The sequence below is a fragment of the Macrotis lagotis genome, chromosome 4 (genome assembly GCF_037893015.1).
Source record: "Macrotis lagotis isolate mMagLag1 chromosome 4, bilby.v1.9.chrom.fasta, whole genome shotgun sequence".
In the NCBI taxonomy this organism is placed as follows: Eukaryota; Metazoa; Chordata; class Mammalia; order Peramelemorphia; family Peramelidae; genus Macrotis; species Macrotis lagotis.
Genome location: NC_133661.1, coordinates 129,341,571 through 129,359,570, shown reverse-complemented (window position 1 = coordinate 129,359,570; position 18,000 = coordinate 129,341,571). Strand labels below are relative to the sequence as shown.

At 36.4% G+C, this 18,000-nt stretch overlaps 1 protein-coding gene across 4 annotated transcripts in view; it reads left to right on the top strand.

The window, feature by feature from the left end:
• The window catches only part of AGBL1 (AGBL carboxypeptidase 1), a 1,019,050-nt gene that overhangs the window by 180,420 nt on the left and 820,630 nt on the right, over window positions 1-18,000 (top strand). For 3 of the 4 annotated variants that reach the window (XM_074234135.1, XM_074234137.1, XM_074234138.1), the window contains 6 exons: window positions 760-925; window positions 2,283-2,350; window positions 7,835-7,951; window positions 10,258-10,856; window positions 16,010-16,093; window positions 16,430-16,519. In XM_074234135.1, the coding sequence (XP_074090236.1) occupies window positions 760-925; window positions 2,283-2,350; window positions 7,835-7,951; window positions 10,258-10,856; window positions 16,010-16,093; window positions 16,430-16,519 (1,124 nt within the window). The remainder of the gene's footprint in view (window positions 1-759; window positions 926-2,282; window positions 2,351-7,834; window positions 7,952-10,257; window positions 10,857-16,009; window positions 16,094-16,429; window positions 16,520-18,000) is intronic. The other variant, XM_074234136.1, reaches the window with a different exon arrangement.

The window sequence follows — 18,000 nt, the reverse complement described above, 5'->3', positions numbered from 1 at the left end:
ACAAATAAGTATGATATAAGAAAAAAAATAAATGCAACTCAAGTAAAAATACAAGTTACAAATGTTTAGTAAATTGTGAAATCACTATCAGGGAAGACTTCATGGAAGAGGTAACATTATGAGCATAAACTTTAAGAATATTAGGATTTTGATAGAGATGGAAGGGAGGCATTTAGAATAGAAGAAATAGTGTGAGCAAAGGAGAACAACTCAGCTTTTATGCGGAGAGTAATGAGTGCAATGGAGTGGTAGTATTTGACTCTAGAGCATAGTAGTATACATATAGGGAAATACTTTTCTTTTGCTCAATCTTCCAAACAAATTTTCTTTACCCTGCAATGAGATTCATTAGAATCAACACACTCAGCTTTGACAAGAAGTATTTCACTTATTTGTGTTTTTTTCTCTTTTAAAACTTACTGATTTAGATTTTATCTTTGTCGTTTTCTTGTTTTCCTTTGATCAAGTGACAGGTTAAAAAAAGCTATAATTTTAACAAATAATCTACTTATTCTCAAAGGGAACAGGTAGCATAGTTCTCATCTCCCACTCTCTGGATAGCTAAAAGCATTTTAGAGCAAATTATTATTAATATTACAGAGAAAATAAAAAATAGAGAGATGCAACTATACAACAGTTTTCCCCCCCATATTTATATTGTGTCTCAAATGTTCAAGACTCTTAGCAGAGTGCTTTCATAAACACTAGGACCTTACTGACAGGGAGATATTTAATCAATATGACATTGCTTTTATCTAGAATTACCTGGGGAATCAAAGCATGGATGCCATCATCTCAATAGTAATTCAAATCCTGAGGAAATGCTACCCCAAATCCTCATTGCCCTTGGCCACAGCAAATAGCTACTATTCCTTCTCTGTTCCTGGGGGCATCGCTTCTGGATTAGCATGTACTATAAATGAAGGTAAGTTAAATGGACAATGATGATCTCCAAGGTTTTTCATGTGTTAATATCTTTCTTCTGTACTTTCCCCTTGCATATACTCTCTGGTCTAGAGAGACAGATATAAAAGATGGAACAAGTGATTTTTTTCCATTGGTCAAGATACTTCATTCCACAGGCAAAATAAACACAGTTATATAATTTATTTTAATATATATATTTAAAATATATTTTAATAATAATCAAATGAAATATATTTTTAATGGATATGCTATCTCAATGTTATGGGTTCTTCCCTTTTCCCTCACTGGTGCAGACTATGAAACTCTTCCAAATCTTGGGCTAAAATTCAAAGTTCTCTACCTTATTTGTTAACATTTTTCTGCTTACTTAGAAAGTTCATAAAAATCTCAAGTATAGCCAAAAAGAATATGAATTTGTCACAACCACACAAATTGGTTTGAAATCTTTTCTTACTTATTGGATATGATACCTTACAATACTATTCTGCAGTGATATTGTCACCCAAAAAGTTAACTTTAAGTGGACTTTTTAGGTGAGTATGATTTGTTCTCTAAGTGTTCAGTCTTTTACTATATCTGGTTCTATTAGAAAATTTCTAATTTGTTTGTTGAAAGACACCAGTGATTCTTTTCCCTTTTCCAACTTTTATGGAACTCTTTTATATTAGAATATTTTAGACATAGATTACCTGTATATTGTCTACTGACCTATTTAGTCTTTTCATCTGTAAAATGAGGAAGTTGGACTAGGTGATTTATAAGGAACCTTCCTGCTTTAACATTTTATGTTTTGATTTCTTAAGAATTTTCAAGGTTTTAAGTATATTCCATAGTTTTGGTACTTACAGGATGATCATATTATCATAGATTGGGAGTAGGAGGGGAATTTAGAGTCCAACCATCTTATTTTACAGATTAGGAAACTAAGATCCAGGGATAAAAGACAAAGCCAGGGACTAAACCAGGTCATGTGATTCAAATGCAACAATCCATTATATATTGCAAAGGGGCATAACTGTTAATATATAGAGTCTTTGATGAGAGAGTACCAAAAAAAAAGTGAGAAAGGGTTAGTCCTGCCTCACACCCTCTTCCCAACCAATGGCATAGAGATTTGTTTTTTTTTTTTTCTCTGTTGGATTTGCACTCTTTTGAAGAGTTGGTTAAAGACCCTGTTTTCAGGTTGCTGAGTGCATCTATTTGTGCATAAACAACTAAGGGTCAGTGCAATTGCTGGGGTGTAAATGGGGAAAGATTGCTTAATTATGTGAAGAAAGAATGCTGACATTCCATGAAAGTCAAAATCCAGAGGGAGATGAAAAGGCATTTACCTATTTCACTTCTTCCCTCTGCAGATGATTTTGAAGAGGAGGGGGAGGACGAAGAGGACAAAGACTCAGATTCTGCAGAAATGAAGGAGGAAGTAAGTATACTGATCTCTGGTTTGCACCATTCTTTTTCATATCTTTCAGAGAGAGGCACGTCTTTGCAAGGCAAATCAGATCTGTGCTCATCCAAGTCACAGTCTGTATCACAGAAGGTAGCTTAGTGCTGTTGGCTTAAAGCTAAGCAACATTGATATTTTTCAAATACCTTGAAATGCCTAATGAAATGTCGCAATGGAAAAACAAAAATCATCCAATATGATGGCAGCAATGCTCTATCAGACCAGAGAACAAGGGCTTGCATCTACAATAGATACTTTAGCATGGCATCATTTTAAACTAATTTTTACTAATATTTTGTTTTAAAATAGTTTTTTTTAATTACTAAATCTAACTAGTGCATTGCTTATTAAATGGATATATTCAACACAGGCAAAGAAATGAAATTAACCCGGCACTCAGTGCCACACTTTTCTAACAGGATCCATTGTCCTTAAATATGCCATTCTGCTGTATTATCTACCCTCTATTATCCCACAGTGGTCTGTCTCTAGATTTGGCAACTATGCAGGTGCAAGCTACAATTGTTTTTCATTTTCCAACCCAGGGAATAAACTTGGACAAATCCCCTCCATTCATTCTGCCTTAATAGGATCACCTACAAAATGAAGAAATGAAGCTAGTGCTACCTCATGAAATTCGTGGGGCAGAAAGCCTGATGAAAATCCTTGCAAGGAACTTTTCCATAAGTTCTCTATAAATGTATAATAACCATCACTCACCTGGCTAACACTTGTGGCAGATGTCTAGAGGAACGCCTCTGCGCAATGACACTAGGTTTAAACTGCTATTGACACCCCTGTATTCTCAGTGTTTTGTTGATAAATAGAATCATTTCTGAAGTCATCAGGAGCAAATTGGTTCTTTACTGTGGTTTGGCGGTGCGTGCCAATGGAGTATGTGCTGAATTATTTGAATAATACTGGGCTGTAGCAGCCATTCATCAATGCCACTCCTCTGCTAGCCTCCTGCTTGCTCTTCAGTAACTGGATGCTTGAAGCTGGGTGTCATTCCCCTCTTGTATCTGATGTGACGAGACAAGTTGTACATCAATGCATGGTTGCATCCTGCATCAAGGATGTTTAAGATGGTATCCTGAGTTCCTGCTTTGCAGATAACTGCAGGGAAAACTAGAAAAAAAAAAACAAACAAAAAACAAAACCTAGCTGGGAAATAAGCACAAGACAAATTGGTGCAGGGACTAAAAGCTATTCATCAACCTGTGTCAAGCAAAATAGCAGATGAGATTTCTATGCATGAGCATGACCACCAGAGAAATGAGAGTTTTTGTAGTTGTGTGCCTCTGTGTCATAACCCCCTACAAAACTGTAAACTTCACGAGGCCAGAAACTGAATCTTATCTTTAATGTTGTTTCTCCCTCAGTGACTTGCAGAATTCTCTGCACAGAGAAGATGATTAATTTGTTTGATGAATGGATGTCAGAAATCAGAGCTAAATTGGTTCTGGGGTGGGGTATATTCAGGTAAGGCAGTAAACCAGAAGATTAAGTTTTTTCTCAGTGGAACCAAGCCACACCTCCTTGGAGGTGACTGTAAGATATAGTGGATCAGAGAACAAGGAGGCCAAGAAAACCTTAATTCTCATCACAGCAATGGACTTGGCTCTTAATGGGACTACTCTGTGCCTTGGCTTCCTCATTTTTTCTTCTTTTTTAAGTGTTTTTTTGGTTGTTTTTTTGTTGTTTTTAGCAAAGCAGTGGGGTTAAGTGACATGCCCAAGGTCACACAGCTAGGTAATTATTAAGTGTCTGAGGTTACATTTGAACTCAAGTCTTTCTGAGTCCAGGGCTGGTGCTCTATCCAAGACTTTCTCATTTCTTAAAAAGTTTTAATAATCATTGTGATCTGCTTTTCTTGGGAAGGATAAATAGTCTATATCTATCTGGTATTTTGAAAATGGAAAGTCAAGTTGTTCACTTGGAAAGTGCACAAGGTTTAGAAATGTGATTGAGTACCTTATGATGTGTGCAGCATGCTTGGAACCAAGGTCCTATAAAGTCAGAGGTACAGACAGAAATTATGTTTGTTTGGCAGGTAGTCAGAACAATCCTTTTCTCTTTCTCTTTTATCTGCCCTCTCTGAATATACCTATGTGACAGAAATTACTGTTTAGAGTCAAGATTAGTCATTGGTGCCAACACATTGGTAGCGGAGGTAAGCATGGCCCTGAGCCAACTCTTTATTGCTGATCCTCATTTACAAATTTGTTTTAAAAGGAAAAAGGTAGTGATCTACTTTTTTCATTTCATGTAAAATTGGCTATCTTGTGGATTTATTAAGAAATGCACGTTGATCCTAAGCTTCCTTTCCTAAAGAAATATTACCAGGCTGCTTTTGCCTTCGATTTTTAACTCTTTGCCCTTCCAAAAGGTATTTTATTAAAACCAAAACTTTCTTTTTATTGACCTAAGCATATGGACAAAAAAGTGCTTTGCAAACCTTGAAGCACAATAGAAAGTTATTTTTTTTCATATATATATATATATATATATCAGCTTGTTGGGCCTACTAGATATCTACTTCAGGGCTATCCAACCCAGATTTGGGAAATCAAGGAATATAGACAAATCTTTATACTAAGTTTGGGTCATTAACTTCAATATTTATGAAAAAATATACATATTATGTATATATAAATATATTCATTCATGCATAAAGAGTATAAAAATTTAAGTATAATACTGATTAACTATAATTCCAGAGGACTAATGTTGAAACAAGTTATCTACAAAATGGACCAAGCATCGATTAAAGCATATTTTCTTTCTTCATTTTTGTAACATGTCTCATTTGAAATTTTTTTTAACATGACTATATGTATATATATATATTTACTTAAATTACTTTTTGACTTCTCCAAGAGAGAATGGAGAGAGAGAAGGGAGGAAAAGGAAACTTGGAACTGAAAATAAAATAAAATTGAATTAAAAAATATAAGTATACAGCTTTAGTCCACTTTGTTGCCACCTGCAGGGTATACATCTTTTATCTAGGAAGATAAGGCTATCTATATAACCATACCTGGATTTGCCACTGTATAATTTCAGATTCTAGAAGTTAGTAGGTTTTTGTCTCAAGTCAAAGAAAAAAGCATGACATCTGACAAATGTTTTAATGCAGGGTAGGACAGCTTAAGTTAAACATGGGGTGGAGCTCATGGATACTCATCAGTCACTCTGGTTGTTTCTATTTACATGTTTTCTCTACTGGGCAAAGAGAACTTGGTCTGCCAGCCTGCCACTTGGGCCTTCACTCTGAGGTTCTAGGCATTTTATTCTATAAGATTTCAAATTTTGGTCCACATATTCCATTCTCCTTTCTAGAGCCTACCCTCTGTTGTTCAGGGGTCAGTCTGACAGGAGCTCAAGGTGACTTAATCAATCTTTCATATTCTTTTCTTTTTTAGCTTTTTTTGCAAAGCAAACAGGTTTAAGTGGCTTGCCCAAGGCCACACAGCTAGGTAATTATTAAGTGTCTGAGACCAGATTTGAACCCAGGTACTCCTGACTCCAAGGCCGGTGTTTTATCCACTGCACCACCTAGCCGCCCTATCTTTCATATTCTTACTAAAATCTCTGTTTATGTACCTATTATGGAGAAAGCGAAGTAGGGTGGAGACAGACAGGGGGAGGAAGACAGAGACAAAGAGACAGAGAGAGTGACAGAGAGATAGACATCAGACTACAGATAGCACAGAGACAGGAATGAGGGGGAGAGAGAGCAAGCGAGCGAGAGAGAGAGAGAGAGAGAGAGAGAGATAACATCAGACAGGCAGACAGAGACAGAGAGACATACAAACAGACAGAGACAGAGAGACAGAGACAGAGAGAAAGAAAGAGACAGAGAGATAGAGACAGAGATCTTTCCTCACAAAGCTATCATCAATATAACAAAACAGTTTATATATTCTAGAAGACATAGTGGATAGAATGATAGAATCCTGGGCTTAGAGTCAGGAAGAAATGAATTCAAATACACAAGTAGTTTTATGACACTAGGCAAGTCACTTATTCTTTGCATTGGTTTCATCATCTGTAAAATGGGGAGAATAATGGCACCTACCTTCCAGGGTTATTGTAAGGATAAAATGATATAATGCTTGTAAAATGTTTAGCAGAGTGTCTGACATATAGTAAATGCTTAAAAAATAGTTATTTCCTTCCTGCCTCTCTCCCTCCCTCCCTTCCTTCCTTCCTTCCTTCCTTCCTTCCTTCCTTCCTTCCTTCCTTCCTTCCTTCCTTCCTTCCTTCCTTCCTTCCTTCCTTCCTTCCTTCCTTCCTTCCTTCCTTTCCTCCTTCCTTCTTCCTACAACACATATATTGGGAAATTTACTCTAGGATTGTTGGGATCATAAAAAGGCTTCTGAGGCTTTTCCCCAATAAAATTAAAAGATTGGAAATGAAACATTTATGAAGGTAAATGCAAGATTTAGGATCACTCAAGAATACTGGTCCTGAAGGGTGGCTAGGTGGTGCAGTGGATAGAGTACCAGCCCTGGAGTCAGGAGTACCTGAGTTCAAATCCAGCCTTGGACACTTAATAATTACCTAGCTGTGTGGCCTCAGGCAAGCCACTTAACCCTATTGCCTTGTAAAAATCTAAAAAAAAGTACTGGTCCTGGAACTAGGAGGACCTGAATTTACTAGTTGTGTGTACCTGGACAAGTCACTTAACTCTCTTTGCCCAATTCCTCCTCTATTAAAAAAAAAGGCAGCTAGGTAACCAAATGGATAGAGCACTGGCCTTGGAGTCAAGAAGATGGAAGTTTGAATCCAGTCTCAGATACTTGACACTTACTAGCTGTGTGACCTTGATACCTCACATCCAAGGTCATCTTCAGTCATCTTGATCCATAGCTGGTCACTGGATCCAGATGACTCTGGAAGAGACAGTGAGACTGGTAACTTAGTACAGCATCCTCCTTCCTCAAAATCCACTTCATATACTTGTCATGGCATCACCTCCGGATGTCATGGTTTTCTTCAAGAATGAAGGATAAGGGGCGGCTAGGTGGCGCATTGGATGGAGCACCGGTCCTGGAGTCAGGAGTACTTGGGTTCAAATCCAGCCTCGGACACTTAATAATTACCTAGCTGTGTGGCCTTGGGCAAGCCACTTAAACCCCATTTGCCTTGCAAAAACCTAAAAAAAAAGAATGAAGGACAAATATCAAAGCTATATAATTAGCTGGAGAAGGAAATAGTAAATAGCTCCAGTGTCTTAGCCAAGAAAACCCCAAAATGTGTTCACAGGAAGTTAAAAACAACTCAAACAACTCAATAATGACAAAATGGTACTACTAGATGTGAGGATATAGAGTAGATATAATCTTATACTTTCCAGCATTGGAATTTTACAATAATCAAGAATATTTAACTAACTTGTAACAGTACCTATACTGGTAGTTTCCTTGATTGCACTTTCTGTATTTACTTTTAAAGGATGATGACTTGGAAACAGATTTGAAAAATCTTACCTCAAAACCAGTTCTTAACTGGACAGAAGAGGAGCTGAAACAGTATGAGGCAATGTGTCTTGAACTCACCCATAATTTCCAGGTATGTCTATGTCTGAGTTGGGGTGGGATGAGGAGGTATGATGTTGTATACTTGTGATATATCATAATATAGAGAACATTGGAGACCAAACAAAGGTTCCAGATGGGGATTATTGATCATCATTAGCAATCTGTTACTGGAATTTTTAGCATCTTATTGAGCTAAAACCAGGTGGCAAGTAGAAATTCTGGAAAGGTCAATTTTAAAGGATGGAAAACTTACAAATAAAAAGTCTTTTTGAAAATGGAGGATAGAAACAGGTTCCCACAATTCCTGTAGTCAGTGGCAATACAATTGATCATTTATAGTATAGAGGGTCTTAATCCTAGAATTAGAATAACAGCAGTTCTGCGTAAGCCAGTCTTTCAACTTTGATGTTTCCTTTAGGTCTCTTTTATCTGTTCATTCCGAAAAATACTTGTGAGATCATTGTTTATAGCACAAGGTGGTAGCTGCAACATTTTACAAACTCATCTGTGAAATTTCCACATGATTATTTACTTCCATCCCTGGTTTCCAGTTCTTATCAACTAGTCTAGTATGGTATCTTTCCATCTCAACCTGATCATAATTTGACCATTAACTGGCTGCCAATTCTTTCCTGACTAAATGTAAGAGAAATCTCTACTGAAGAATTTAATTCATTCCCTAAAGTTATTAGAGATTTCACAGAACTTTGTTTTAGACCTTAATTATTAACTACCACAGTCAACTATAAAATCCCTAACTACCATATATCTTTTCTCCCAGTGACTACTAAGGCAGCATTATACTATAGGATATGTTTGGAATTTAAAAAAAAATATTTGGAATGATATAGCACTGTGATATATTAAAGCAGTAATATCTGCCCATCCTATTTGAGGCTACCTTTGCCTTAATCAAGTACCAGAGCATATGATTTTTTTCATGTTTTTAGTCATAGAGTGATCCTGCTTAATTCATGAATTAAGATAATTTTTTAGTTTTTTTTTTGTAAGGCAAACGGGGTTAAGTGGCTTGCCTAAGGCCACACAGCTAGGTAATTATTAAGTGTCTGAGACTGGATTTGAACCCAGGTACTCGTGACTCCAGGGCCGGTGCTTTATCCACTGTGCCACCTAGCTGCCCCTGAATTAAGAAAACTTAATTCAGAGACTGAGACTTGATCAATTCCTTAATGATGCCCAGGTTTCAATATATTTCATTTTTTAGATCATTTGACAGAAACTTTAGAGCTACCTGATGAATGGCCAGAAGAAGAGCTAAAACTATGTAAAATACTATGTTTTGAACTATCTCATCATTTGCCCCAAACTTTTCAAATATCTCTGACATGTCTAATACCTTGAAGATGGTGGTACAGCTAATGAACTACATTTCTTCTTCTTTGACTTGTTTTCTTATCTGAAGATAAGCAAAGGTTGTTATTTGGCAACTTAGGAATTGTAGAGGTGGTGGGGGGAGTTGGGGCTGGAAGAGGGAGTTTCTCAGTTCTCCACTTCTTGAGCTGTGAATGGGGAACTTCCTATAGCACTAAAGATTACAGTTCATGTGTGACTTGCTAGAATCTTAAGGGGTTAATTGAAACACGTGAAGATTAAATGGGTTAGTTATTAAGAATCATGCAGATATTATATGGGAGAGGTGGGATTTCAACACAAGCCATTCCTTCCTTTTTTGTTTTTGCTTTTTTTTTTGGCAAGGCAGTGCAGTTAAGTGACTTGCCCAAGATCATACAACAAGGTAATTATTAAAGCGGGATATGAATTCAGGTCCTCCTGATTCCAAGGCTTGTGCCACCTAGCTGTCCCCATTCCTTCCTTCTAAGGATGTCTTATAGCTATACTATATGTTTAAAGTAATTATATATCTATGTGTTACTATTATATGTATATGTACAAATATATGTGCATGTGTATATGCATATATATATGTATCCATACATAAATCAAATTATAAGCTGCTTAAGAGCAGTGCCTTTTCCCCCCTTTTCTTTATATCACTAAGGCTTATTAAAGCACCTGGTATACAATATATACTTAATAAATATATGATTTTAATTTATTAATTAATATTTTATTTTTTCCTGGTTACATATATTTTTAATATTTGTTTTCAACTTTGAGTTCCAAATTTATTTTCTCCTGCCCCATTGAAAAAGAAAGCCATTTTATATAGATTATAAATATATTTAAAATATATGACTATATCTACATCTATATCTGTATTGATTCTGATTCTAAGCACAGTCTTCTATCTACTAAGTCAAGCTACCTTTATAACAAGGAATAATGAAATAGACTCTTCTTTATTTGAATCTGAAGGAACTTGAGTCCAAGTCTGGAGATGAAATGAGCTCTAAAGAGGAACTAGGAATTCATCAGTGCACCTACTTTTGCCACATTCCTACTCAGACATTGTCATCAAAGACATATTGTCAAGAGAAGGACCAAAGCCCCCAGGGGCTAGAAACAAGGGACACAAATTTACAGGAATCTCCTTTGAAGCAGCTACAGATAATGAGGTCCACTGTGGATCTAACTTATGAAGAACAGGTTCCTGGCAAAATAAGTCCATATTTATCATCAAATGATCAAGAAGAAGATTTCTCCAGCAGGGAAGTATCCAAGACCCAGGCATCCTTCAAAGAGCCTCCCTGGTGTGGGGAAGTGTGTTTCTGTCAAAATAAGAATAGTTTCCTTTCCAGTTCCATCAGGATTGATGAAACCTCAGAGACTGTGTCTACATTTCTGAAGAGGCATCCCATGGATATTCCCTTCCACAATCCCTATACTTATATAGCCAAAGCTGAAGGAACTAACTCCGTGCCAGGCTTCAAGGTGTTAGCATTTCCGGATGTCTGGGGTCATCACTCACCACCCTTTCCTCAGACCATGTTGGAACGTAAATGTGGAATTCAAAGGTGATGTTGCTATTGCTATTGTTGTTACTTTTGTTGTTGTCTAGTTATTTTGGGGAGATGTCTAAATAAAAAAATCCAACCTTATTTAGGAGTCCCTCAAAATAGATAACAACAAATTCCAGGAATCTATGGCATAATAACAATTTCTGATAAAACCAATATTTCAAAGAATAGAGTTAAGAAATCAGAAATATTACTGAAATTTTGAGTACTAATTTCTCATTCATTTCAACTTGTTTTAATACTCAGACAATCATAATCAACTATAGTATCCCTCCTCCACTCCCACTAATAGCATCTGTATAATGTTAATAATAGTTGGAAGTGAGAGCATTCTTTTCCTGACTTTGGGAAGAAATCTACAAATTCTCTGTGGCTAAGATGTGATGCCATGAAGATGAAGCAGCAATAATGATAATAGACCATTGAATCATTGAACTCTTTTATCCACCTGATGACATAGACAATTGTTTTTTTACTGGATCTACTTGCTGGTCACTTTGCTGTCAGGAGACAATGAGTAATATCTATATAGAATCTTCTGTGAAGTTCCTTGATGGGAAAGTATAGATTGGATGGGTAAAGTAGTGGTGAAAAGTAGAAAAAAGTAAATCTAGAGATAAATTACTATAGAAGCATAGGTTTAGAACTGAAGGGATCTCAGAAGATCTAAAGTTTTCAATCTTGGAATCTAAGATTTAGAAGGAACCATGCAGTCATCTAGTCCAATTTCTACTCAAAAGAAATCCCTTGTTTACCATATTTTTTTTTAAATGGTCATCTAATTTGTCGTGTAATCTATTCCCAAAATTTTACAGAGAAACTGAGATTCACAGAGATAAAGTGACTGACTCAAGGTTATGTAGTTACTTACTGGCAAAGTCAGGACTCAAACCTCTCAGCTAAGGACCTTGCCTCCTATATCTCTGAAAAAAATTGAGGTCTATCATCAAGAACTTCTTACTCTGATTTCCTCCTCATATCATATTACTCAGCTGTTTTCTTTCAGTTTCCTTATTCACCTTTGTCTCACGTGGAAAGATGACCCTCTTGTCAAGGCATACCTCCTTTGCAATATAAAGTTATTCCATTATATCTCATCTCATCTTTATCATTTCCAGCCTTTCTCTTATCCTCAATCTCTGTCTAATACCTGCTTCTTTTCACACTTATGTCTCTCTCATCCTCAAAAATTTTCATTTGATCCATTTATCTTCACTAGCTAATGTTCTATGTCTCTTTCCTTTTGTTGTCAAACTCCAGAGCAGATTGTACAAGTAATACCTCCATTTCTATTCCCCTTACTTTCTTATTAACTTGCTAGTTTGGCATCAGACCTTATTATTCAACTTCAACTGCTCTCCTCAAAGTTCAGTGATCTACAAATAGTCAAACTTAATGGCATCCCTCTCTCAATAATTTTCATCTTTTCTATCTCTGCATCCTTTGATAGTACAGATCTTGATATTACTTCTTGGTACTACTTTCTCTCCAAGTTTTCATGATACTGTTTTTCTCCTGATTCTATTCCTACCTCTATGATTACTCATTCTCAATTTTCTTTGCTAGCTCTTTTTCCAGGTTATGCCAGATAGCAGTGGGTGTGCCACAAGACTGTCCTTGGTCCTTTTATTTTCTCCATCTATATTACATCACTTGGTAATCTTTTCAACTTCCAAATATTCATTGACCATCTCTATATTGATAATCCTTAGATCAATTTAATCCAATCCTAACTTGACTCCTAAATTCTAGTCTTGCATCTTCATTTGCCTATTGAACATCTGTGTCTGAAGGTCTCTGTAGTCATGAATTTAAAAGATGTTTGCTCCTTGGAAGGAAAATTATGGAAATTATGGACAGCATACCAAAAATGCAAAGTTATCACCTTGTCAACAAAGGTCTGTATAGTCAAAGCTATGATTTTTCTAATAGCAATGCATTGTTATGACAGTAGGACTATTAAAAAAAGATGAATACCACTATACTTTTGAATTGTGGTGCTGGAGAAGACTTTGGGAAATCACTTGGATGGTAAGAAGATTAAATTAGTCAAAACTTAGAGATTAATTCAGACTATCCCCTGGAATGTCAAGTATTGAAACTGAAGCTTAAATGTTTTAGTTGAATAATGACAAGATAGTACTCACTGGAAAAGATCATGATGATGGAAAAGACTGAAGGCAAAAGAAAAAGTGAATGGCAGAGGAGGGGATGGAAAGGGTCAAATAAACATAAACCCTGTACAGACTTTGAGAGATAGTGAGGACAGAAGAAACTAGTGTTCTGTGTTCTACTGGGTCATGGAGTCAGATATGACTGAGTGACTGAACAACAACAAACTAGATATCTTACAGACATTTTAGATTCAACTTGGCCCAAACTGAACTCATTACATTTGCCCCCCAAATTCTCTGCTTTTCTGAATATTCTTATTACTGTAGAGGGTATGATTACATTCCTAGTTACTCAAGTTAACAACCTAGGTGTCCTCTTTGATTTCTTTCTGATTTACACTCCCCAGCTCTCACCCCATCCAATCTGTTGTTACATCCTGTTGACTTTCACATGTAAAATATCTGTCATATACATTCTCTTTTCTTCCTGACACTTCTGCCACTTTGGTTCAAAGTCTCATCTTCTCACATGTGGAAATTTATTGTAATAGCCCACTGATTGCTTTCCCTGTGCCAAGTCTCTCCTCACTCCAGTCCAACCTCTGCTCAGTGGTCAAAGTAATTGTCCAAAAGCACAGATCTGACCATGTCAACTCCCTTCCTCACCCCATTTAGTAATCTCCTTACTATCTCCATTCTCTCAAAGTATGTTTCAGGAGAAAACATGATGAATTCTGTTCTTTGTAATTCAATGGTTGAAATTCTGGTATCCCATCACTAGGATGCTTAACTTTTTTTCACTATATTTAAAACATCTTAGCCAAAAGTAACCTTACATGTGCATCAGACAGTGAGCTAGAACCCACTCCAAACTGTTCAGCGTGTACCCATTGCAGCTGCCACTGCCAGCTTCTGTTTCACTCCTTTCTGAGCCAAATCGTTCAATGAGTTTTTTTTATGCCCAATGGCACCACTTTCTGGTTTTACACTTTGAAATTAAAGCTTTCCACAGTGCATATTTATTTGAATGTTACACTGTTCAGAAGATTAGGTATTTTTGAGGTGAGTCACCTCTGGCTTATACAATTTTTCTCTTTCCCATATTTCTCTGAAACCTAATCACCATGGTATTCATTCTGTCTGGTCAAAGGAAGAATTGTGTTTCCCTTCTTGTTGCCTGATGGATCTTGATCACAACCAACTCTCTCCTGTCCCTTCAGGCTTCTGTCTTTGTCCAATGGGGGCTGAAGTAGGAAAAAGGTTGATGGATTTTTTTTTTTTTGTGGTGATCAGTCACTGAATCCCAACTAAGATTTATAGAACACCTTCTATGCTAGGGGTGGTGGGACATGCAAAGAAGACTAAGTGTGTACCCTTTCCTCTTGCATTTATAGGGTAAAAAAAGAAAAAAGAGACTCACAAAGTAAGAAATAATGATAAATAAAAAGTGAACTATAACAGCATGATGAGAAAGACAGAAACATAGTAGCCGTTCAGTTCAGAAGAGGCCAGGATTACATTCCTATTGGGAAATAAGGGAAAACTTGGTGGAAGAGCTGGCATTTAAGATGGGTTATTAAGAAGAGGTAGAAAGTTGAAAAGCAGAGCTGGTAGGAAAAGTTCTAATATAGAGGCAAAGGTAGAGGTTAATGGTGATGATGATAATGATGATGATTGATATTTATAAAGCTCTTAAAGTTTGCAAAGTTCTTCACATGCATTGTCTCACTGAATCCTTCAAACAACCTTCTGAGGCTATTGTTATTTTCATTTTACAGATGAGAATACTGAGATTGAAGAGTATAAATGACTTGGGTACAGCTACACTTTTAAAAAAATGAACAAACAAACTCAACCTAAGTGGGAATTTGAACCCAGTTTTCCCAGGCTCCAGGCACAATGCTCTAGCCACTGTTTCTCACAAGCAATTTGATCTGACTGGAACATAGGATATTTTATGGGAGATATGACTGAAAAAGGATTAAATTGTGCAGGCCCTTTAATGCCAGATAAAGTAATTTGGACTGATTCTGTAAGCAGTAGGAAATCATGGAAGGTTTTTTGAACAAGGAAATGGGATATGAGGCATGATCAGAATGATGGTTTAGGAAATTTAATCTAGTAGCCGTATGTTAGCAATATGTGTGATGAGCCAGAGGGAGGAGAGATTGCTGAAGTAAGAGGCCATTATAATAATCTAGGCAAGAAGGAAAAGAGCTAGACTAAGGACACTGTAATAGGAATGAGAATGGAAAAAATAGCATAGAATTTCTTGGTCTTAGTAATTAATTAGTTTGGCAGAGGGGAAGGTGAGAAAAGAGATGAGTCAGAGACAACACTGAAGTTTCCAGCCTTGGTGGCACTGAGGATGGTTGGTACTATGGACAGAAATAGAGAATTCTTCAGGAACAGAATTTATGGGGGAGGTAATGAGTTCAATCTGGACAAGTTGATTTTCCTGGGGAGATGTAAAAATGTACATGCCAGGATGTACTTGAAGGCTATTTTGTCAGCAAAACATAGTTCAAGAATAAAAGAATGAGGTAATATGTCTTTGTAGAAAATGAGAGGAGAAAACAAGGAATTTCCTTTTTTAAAAATGGGGAACTTAACTACTAACTAATGCAGGATATTGAGTGAACTGGATCATATCTTACATGCCCTGATTTGGCTACTCTGCTGTTTTACCATTGAGGAAGAAATGAAACAGAGAGCCTAGCAAAGACAACATTAAAGTTACCCTGGGCTGATGGATCTGTACCAGAAATTAAAAGGAAACAGATTTGCCTTTAGATGAACTGAATGAGATTAAAATGGGGAAAAATTTCACACCAGAGCAGTGCAAAAAATAATAATAATTTTCTAATGAAGGTGAATATAAATACTTGAAGTCAATGGAGTGGAGGGTACAGAGCAGAATATTTCATTAACAGTTTTTCAGTTTCATCAGCAAAAAATGTTCTCAAGGCAAGTTTCCTAGGGCACATCCCAGTGGCTGTAGACTTTGAATTTACGATTTTTTTCCCCTCTATTCAGGACAAAGATCTTTGAAGATGTCCAACGGTTCCTCCAGCCAGATAAGGTGATTGGTAGAGTTGTCTTCAGTTTAGATGAGCCTTGGTAGGTAGCCTTATGCATTGGTGGCATTATATTTTGGGTTCTAGTAATGGGGATACAAGTAAGGAAAAGGGTGCTACTTTTAGTTAATCAGCTTTTATAAAATTCAACTAAATTTATATGTATATATATATGTACATATGCATATATAATATACCTACATACACACACACACACACACACACACACACACACATATATATGAGAAATCTTACTTTAGAAGCAATGAACTATCTAAGCAATGGGAAAATACTAACTACTGATCATAGATCAATGGATTCTTAGGATTAAAAAAATAAGAGCAATAATAATATGAATATCTATTTCTTTTGCTTTCAGGCTCTTGCAAAACAATGATACAACTGAATGCTTGAAGTTCTTCTCTGGGTTTGAGTCAGGAAACCTACGGAAGGCCATTCAAGTGAGAGAGTGAGTATGGGAAGATCTGTGTGGGGAGGAGTGGGGTCCACTATACAAAAATTTTGCTATTGGAAAGTGGAAATTATTGTGGATTTAGGATCATAGATTTAGAGCAGCAAAGAACCACCTTTTACATATGAGGAAAGTGAGGACTTGGGATATGAAATAACTTGCCCAAGGTCATATCAGAAGTATAAATACCCTAGGGCTCAAAAAAGAAATATTTAATATGAAAGAAGAGTCTAAAATGAAATTATCAAAAATATATAACTTATATATTAGGAGACCTGGATTCAAGTCCCAGTTTTTTGTCAAGTCACTTTACCTCTGTGGGTCTTACTTTCCCTACCTACAAAATGAAAGTTTTAGATTAAATGACTTATAAGGGTCCTAAAATCTCTAGAAATTTATAATTCTAAAAATATATTTTATCTCCTAAATGTAAAGAGAAATTGTCATTATAACCAATAATGCTCACCAACTGGAGGTTTACAATAATACACTCCAATGTGATCCAGAACTTTGCACAACTTGAGTACCTTTATGGATCTCTTAAATTTTTAACCTATCAGTATAGATTCTTTTGCCCTAAGCTGGTTTAATGGGCAGAGAGGCCAGAGAGGTCATCCAAATGTCTGCCTGCTGGGGAATTTGAGCAAAACTCTCATTATTCAACCAACAAGGGTGGGGACCTTATCCCAGCATCTCCCAAGAGATTAGAGAGAACATTAGGACCACATATAGCAGCTCTCTACTTTGTGTTACTGAATCCATCTAACAAAACAAACTCTCATTGCCACTGATTGCTCTTGTAGGTGGAATCAGTTCATCACTCTGGTTTCTTTGGTCAGGGTATCTGCTATGCCTATAATGCTCCCCCTTGAAGTTTTCAGCTCTTGTGTCACTTCCTAAACATTACCTTTCCATATACATGCTGGCTGTGGGCATCCTTCCTCCTAAATTACTTAATAGTTACTTGGTTATATGGTTTGTATTGACTTAACTGCATAAGTGTTGCTTTCACCCAATAGTACACAAACTCCTTTAATTCATGAGATGAAAGTGCAATTCACAAAACAAAGGCAGGTATACTTATTTCTTAAAATAATGATCTTTAATAACTCACATTTTTATAGTATATTAAATTTTTTCAAGCTCTTTAAATCCTGTAAGGTAAGTGATATTAATATTATTCTTTTGTAGTTATGGTTAAAGGAAGTGAAGCTCATTGACCATTACCTATGGCCATAATCCTCTTAAGTGTCAAATGCAGGATTCGAATTTAGATCAGTCTTCATCCTAAACCCAGGGTGCTATCCATCATCTGGAAAAAAAGAATAGTTGGGGGATCTTGACATATATTGATTGATATATTATTGTCCCATGATGTATGGCTTATGAATTTTTTTTCTTGATTACTCTACTCTACCCTACTTTCTCTTTCTCCACCAACTCCCAATCCTGAATAGAAAATGTTTGGTCTTTGAAAA